The 6,136-nt window shown below is 52.2% G+C and overlaps 1 protein-coding gene across 11 annotated transcripts in view; it reads right to left on the reverse strand.

The window, feature by feature from the left end:
• Window positions 1–5,574, reverse strand: part of FASTKD5 (FAST kinase domains 5) — an 11,517-nt gene extending 5,943 nt beyond the window's left edge. For 3 of the 11 annotated variants that reach the window (XM_035895045.1, XM_035895044.1, XM_009639551.2), the window contains exon 1: window positions 4–3,122. In XM_035895045.1, coding sequence (XP_035750938.1) covers window positions 4–1,387 — 1,384 coding nt within the window. In that variant the 5' untranslated portion in view covers window positions 1,388–3,122. Of the gene's footprint in view, window positions 1–3; window positions 3,203–4,296; window positions 4,377–4,737; window positions 4,806–4,968; window positions 5,052–5,380 lie in introns of those variants that run through there. The other 8 variants (XM_035895043.1, XM_035895041.1, XM_035895040.1 and 5 more) reach the window with 8 other exon arrangements.
• Between the last annotated feature and the right edge of the window lie 562 nt (window positions 5,575–6,136).

The raw sequence follows: 6,136 nt of genomic DNA on the forward strand, positions 1-6,136 counted from the left end.
TGGCTACAGCAGCCATAACGCCTTCGTCAAAGTAGTGTAGAGATGAACAGGTAAGAGTGATGTGCATGATGCCCTGGATGTTTACTGTAGGAATCCGAGCAGGAATAACCTTCCCAAGTTCCTTCAAGAGGGGTAGGTGGTCCATGCGAGCGTAGCGGAGCATTTTAAGCACATTCACCAAAGCGTAAGTGCTCATGTCTTCCATCTGCAGGGAGACTCTGTCTGCAATTTTTCTCATGACGTGGTCAGAGATACCACTGAGGGACTTGAAGAGCCCTAAGCAGATAGCACCCACCTCCTCCAAGGTGAAGGAGTTCAAGTACTTCAAAATCATGCTCTCCACCTTCTGCGTCAAGTCCACAGGTGACCTCCGGCCTTCACCTACAATATAAACGAGCTGAACAAACTGGGGCAAAGTGAGGTCTTTCCAGTGCATGTTGGCATAGCTGAACAAAATGCTCAGGTAGGAAGGCACGCTACGCTCCAGGCAGCGCCAGCAATCGGCCACCAGCAGCACCTGGTCCAGGTTCATATCCCACACCCGCCGGCAGAATTCGTTCTCGCATGCATTCAGCAGAGGGTGGGTGGGTGGAACAACCAAACGAACGCAAGCCTTTAGAATATCGATGAGGTCTGAAGTACTGAACAACTCGATGTTTTTGACAGCATAGCAACACATTGTATTAAACCTGGGTTGGGACACCAACGCTGCGTGTTGTTCCGCTGGCAAACGACTCAGCTTGCAAAAATAATCTGTGATAGTTCCTGGGCTCAGGCTGCCCTTGCATACGGCCACGCTCTGTAAAATCGAGTCACCTTCTTCTAAAGAAAGGGTCTCTATCGGCTCAAACTTGTCATAACTGAGAGATCTGTACTCAGGCCTCCCCTTCTGAAACATGCGAGGGTCCTCCTTGGAGTCATACGTTTCTGTTTTTATATTTTCTACCTCCTCCTCAGTTTGTGCAGCAGAGAGCTGCGCCGAGATGGTCTGCTCGAGGAGCAGTTTGGACTTGGGCTTTGGCAGGGCGTTTTTGAGGGGTGGCAAAGCTTGAGAAGAGGCGGTACCAAATGTATGCTGAAGCTGTGCAGCACCAGGGCTGGTGAAAGTGTCACCGAGAGCCTGGCCACTGTTCCTAGCAGCGTGTTGTGGGGAGGCAGCTTTGCTTTTGGCATAGGCAGATGGATTATACAATACTCTGTAGTCCAGGGGATTCAGCAACTGGATTGTAGCCGCAGATTCGTTTCTGGTGTTGGCCATTTCTGGGTTCTCTTCCTTTTCCGGCTTACTTTTGCTGCCTCCACTCTCGGCCTTGCACTTGGCTGTAGTTGAAAATGTAGTCACCCTGCTCAGCCTTGGAAATCTTCGGCCTATTAGCACTGTAGCCATGGATCACAATTTACTGGGGTCAGAATTGCTTCCAGGTACTGAAAAAAGGGCAGACGAAGAATGAGTGGCTTCCACCTAACACGAAGCACTTTTTAATCTATCCTTTACGCTACCAAAAGTGAGGCGATGCCAGAGTTTCCCCTAGCCAGGGCAGCTGTTGCCCTGCAAAGCTGTAAGGCAGCCGCTGTCGAGCAGCACCTCACGCAAGGGCAGTTCAAGACAAGCACCCAGGTGTCCTGACATACCCGAAGTTGGGGTGCACGGCAGCTGGGTATCACCTGCTACTCATCAGCTACAAATAACCTGGCAGAAACTGTGGGATTTAAGGAAAAAGTCATCTCTTTTTCATTTTTAAGAGAATACCAAATGGCTTTTCTTTCATTCTAAACAATCAAAACATATTTTTGTGGTAGAGCTGCAGCTTCAAGAGGCTTTACGTATTCAAACAGAGCATCCTGCTACTGGGGTCACCATAGTCTGAAACACCAACCACCACCCGAGAAGTTGTTGAAATATCCAGGGTGCCGCACTGCTCTTTGCACCTGGAGACAGTACATGGAGGCTGTGAACAAAGTCTCCGCAAAACCAGACCACGGAGTGGAAGCTGGCCCGTAACCTGCAGATGGAGATGAGCTGAAAGGAGAAATGCGGCCCCAGAACAAAGTCAGGGAAGAATATGGCAGACGTAACACAAATCAGAGATACTACATCCCGAGTTGAGAACCAGAGGGAACAGAGCTTTACGCTTCAGACTTGGGAGCATTTCCCATAGTTTTAGGGGACAGAAGGCTTAAAAATGCCAGGTGCCTTCCTAACTACTGCCTAAACCAGCTACAGCACAGAGGGTGAGGATGAGAAATTTGTCAGGAGTTAAGCTGTGTGCTGCCAGCCTGCAAAAGCTGCCAAATGAGCCTGTTTACGATGATTCAGATGCTGATTAAAAAAAAAAAAAAAAGAAAAAGACCAGGTCAGCGCTCTGTGTGACACACCCTTATCCCACCACATGTGGCCAACCCCAAAGATGCGTTAGATGGGCATTTTTAACTTCTTTCGAATCCCCTGTGCTCTCACTACCACAGGGTGCCGAGCAATCTGGAAAAGCCAAAGCCTGGCAGAGACCCTGCAACTGCAAGATGCATTGCGCTCCCCACACGGGGAAAATAAATCCTTTACGGGCATCCCTCTGAGCTCTGCTTATACAGGCAGCTTCCCGACAAGGGCTAGATCAAGATGTTCAATCAGTGCAGGCAAACTCGGTTTTTGCAGCAGCAAAACGGATACCTTGGGGGAAGAAGAGGCGGGGTAAACGCTGTGGCTTTGGGGTATCTGAGTAGGGGAGGGCTGCAGTGGGATGGGGGATCACGTCCAGCTCAGCCTGAACATTAGCTGGATTATTTTTTTTTTTTTTTTAGGACAAGACTCCCACGTCTCCCATGACCCATTAGATGATCTATTCCTGCACTGCAAAACATCAGCTCCATTCAAGAAAGGGTGAGATGGGAAGGCAGGGAAGATGGAGAGAGTCAAAGTAACTCCCTCTTGGTGCCAGACCTGGGGTGCTGCCTCATGGCGGGGGGGTCCCTGCAGTAGCCTGGGCTGTCTCTCATGCACCCTGAACTCTCCCACAGCAGCCAAAGCAGTAACAGGACCAGACAGGCAGGGAAGACATCTCTGATCCAGCACAGGCACACGCAGCCTGCTGTTCTCTGTTTGCTCCCCAGGTAGCTTCACCTCCGTCTTGCTGGGGCTCAGCTTCTGTCTGAGGACAGGATCTCAGCACAGAGTTGGCATGGGAGCACTCCCGATCCGCTCCAGTGCAAAGTCAAGTGGCTCCATTCAGCCTTCCAGGATCAACTGCGTTGGCTCACACTGAGGCAGCTGAGGAGACCTCACATCCTCTGCTCCATAGGCAGAGACTGAGGGCAGCAACCACCAATGCTCCCAGCTGCCCCAGCAGAAGAGGTGAAAAAAACAGCCTGGGTGGGGGAACGGGGGGCTCTGGGGAGAAAAAGAGAGAGGGCAAGCTGAAAAGGAGATTTCTGGAGATGGTCACACAAGGATGAGGCTGCAAGGAAGACGCTAATGTATTTTAAGATGACTCGTAAATGGCTGATTAAATATTGTGAGACACTCAATAGCTGCTAAACTTGCTGGGCACCTTATTTGTACCTCAAAGCACACCACAGGCAGCCCCCAGGCGCAGATCAGGCTCTGCTCCACAGGCCCCAGGCACTGCTGACCCTCATGGCTGTGCTGCTCCCTGCCAGCCAGGTGGCTGCAAGGCCATAACCATCCCCTTCCAGCGCAAGAAGTCAAATTGCAACAGGCGGGAGAGACTCTACTCCTTCTTGACTTGTCCTGTGAGCGGGGGAAAGTAAAAAGCCCCCTCAGAACCTGGACAGTAAAACCCAAGGCAAGAGCTGCGACGCTGCAGCACACAGTACATGCCTCGCAAAACTATCAGCAGCAGCAAGCAGGAGATGGATTTTAAAGCTCTCCTGTTTAGCACATGCAAATGTTTGATGAGAATATCATTTCTGGCTCTCCTGGTTGGGATGTCGAGCCTGAACTGGCTGCAAGCGACGCAATGCCACCTTCGTGCAGCTGGAGACAGGCAGCCGTGAGGTGGGCAAGGCTCAGATCTGCCCGGGGCTGGGGAAGAAGACCACATCCCCTCCGACATCATCTCCTCTTCTAGCACCTTGCAGAGCTTGTCCTGGAGGACACTCAAGAGGGGGTGGTTAAAGCTGCAAAAACAATCTCTGACAAGAGAAGGTTTATCCTACCTAGGATTTCCGAGAGACTTTCTTGTCTGACTTTATTTTGCGTGGCCTCTATTTATTTTTCTACTGTTGACAGGCCATTTATTTAAAACACGCTCTATTTGCTGTTGAAAGGTGATATACTACCTACGCAACCCAGCACTCTGCTGTTACCAGAAGCACCCCTCGCGTCGACAACAGCCCCACTTCAAAGAGAAGGGAACCAAAGTCCTGGCGTTTGCACGCCGAGGGTTGCGAAGGCGAACGTCGCGTGCTGCTAAGAATGCCATCCACGCGGTTTGGCAGTAAGCTGTGACGCATTTGGGAAGCTATTCAGTAAAGAAAGAATTTCTCTCCTCCTTTGCTCCAAATCCAGAAAAAAAAAGAAAAGAGAAGACCATGTGTAGGGGTCAGCATGGGCCGAGATACTTTAAGCACATTTGAAAGAAATGGGCTGGGTCCAAGTGGGCTTTTGCCCATGACTTTCACCCACCCCCAGCCTAAATCTTCGTGATCTTTCAAGTTTCTACAGCATTCCTCTTCCAGCTCAACCCACACCTCTGCTTGATTTTCCTCTCTTCCTCTTACCCTGATTAATCAGCCTTCCTTCCTCCTCCCACCGCACTTCTCTTCTCGTTCAAACACAGCCAAACTCCTTCCCACCTCTGGGCAAGTCTCTCCAGAAATTTCACTTCTACTGACTCGGAAAAGCCAGTCAAAAAGCGAGTTTTGGAGTGGAGCCCTGCAGGCTGCGAACGCGCTTTGTGGAGGTCCTTTGGGATGGATCAGGGTGCGTGTGTGCCTGCGTGTCACACTTACAGCTGAATTCTCGGCCAAGAGCGCAACCGCAGAGCTGAGCGTCAGCTGAACACCGGGAAAAACAACGTTCCTGGAGGGATGCCACCCACCTCGGAGGATCAGCTCTGTGAAAGGGGATATAGGCACACTTGGAAACACTGCCTGCGCTTTTCACAGAATCATTTAGGTTGGAAAAGATCTTTAGTATCATCAAGCCTAACCATTCCCCTACCCCTGCCATCCCACCACTAAACCCTGTCCCTAAGCACCACGTCTGCCCGGCTTTTAAATATCCCCAGGGGTGGGGACTCGACCCCTTCCCTGGGCAAACCATTCCAGCGCCTTCCAGTTCCTTTTGGGGAAGAACGAACGCGCTTTGTGGAGGTCCTTTGGGATGGATCAGGGTGCGTGTGTGCCTGCGTGTCACACTTACAGCTGAATTCTCGGCCAAGAGCGCAACCGCAGAGCTGAGCGTCAGCTGAACACCGGGAAAAACAACGTTCCTGGAGGGATGCCACCCACCTCGGAGGATCAGCTCTGTGAAAGGGGATATAGGCACACTTGGAAACACTGCCTGCGCTTTTCACAGAATCATTTAGGTTGGAAAAGATCTTTAGTATCATCAAGCCTAACCATTCCCCTACCCCTGCCATCCCACCACTAAACCCTGTCCCTAAGCACCACGTCTGCCCGGCTTTTAAATATCCCCAGGGACGGGGACTCGAAGCAGATGAAGAGGCTTTCAGTAGCACCGGGAAACCCTCGCAGGACCTGCGCTAGGAGACGAGACCACCTGGTGCTGCAGTGTGCCACCCCATCCCCACTTCCCCGGCCCAGCAGCCCAGACAGCACGAGGGCAGCCGGCATCTCCTCGGTACGCAGGAGGACCCCAGTCTTGGGGCTAAACCAGCTCCTTTTGGCCAAGAGCTCACCGTTCACACCTGCGCCTGGGCTACAGAGAGAGAAAACGGGAAAGGACGGGGGCTTTTCCCCACCAGATTACGAGGGCAGAGGGTGAACCCGTCCCTTCGTTGTTCCTTTGAGCTTTTTTGCCCCCTCACTTTCTGCCGGCAGCGGCCACGATGAAGGGCTGGGGCAGGGCTGGGGCAGGGCTGGCACCGGGCAGACCCCCCCACCCCACACTGACGCCTCTCTCCCCCCCCAGAGCGGCTCCCCCCCCCCGGGCGGG

The sequence above is a fragment of the Egretta garzetta genome, unplaced genomic scaffold (genome assembly GCF_000687185.1).
Source record: "Egretta garzetta isolate BGI_Z169 unplaced genomic scaffold, ASM68718v1 scaffold265, whole genome shotgun sequence".
NCBI lineage: Eukaryota > Metazoa > Chordata > Aves > Pelecaniformes > Ardeidae > Egretta > Egretta garzetta.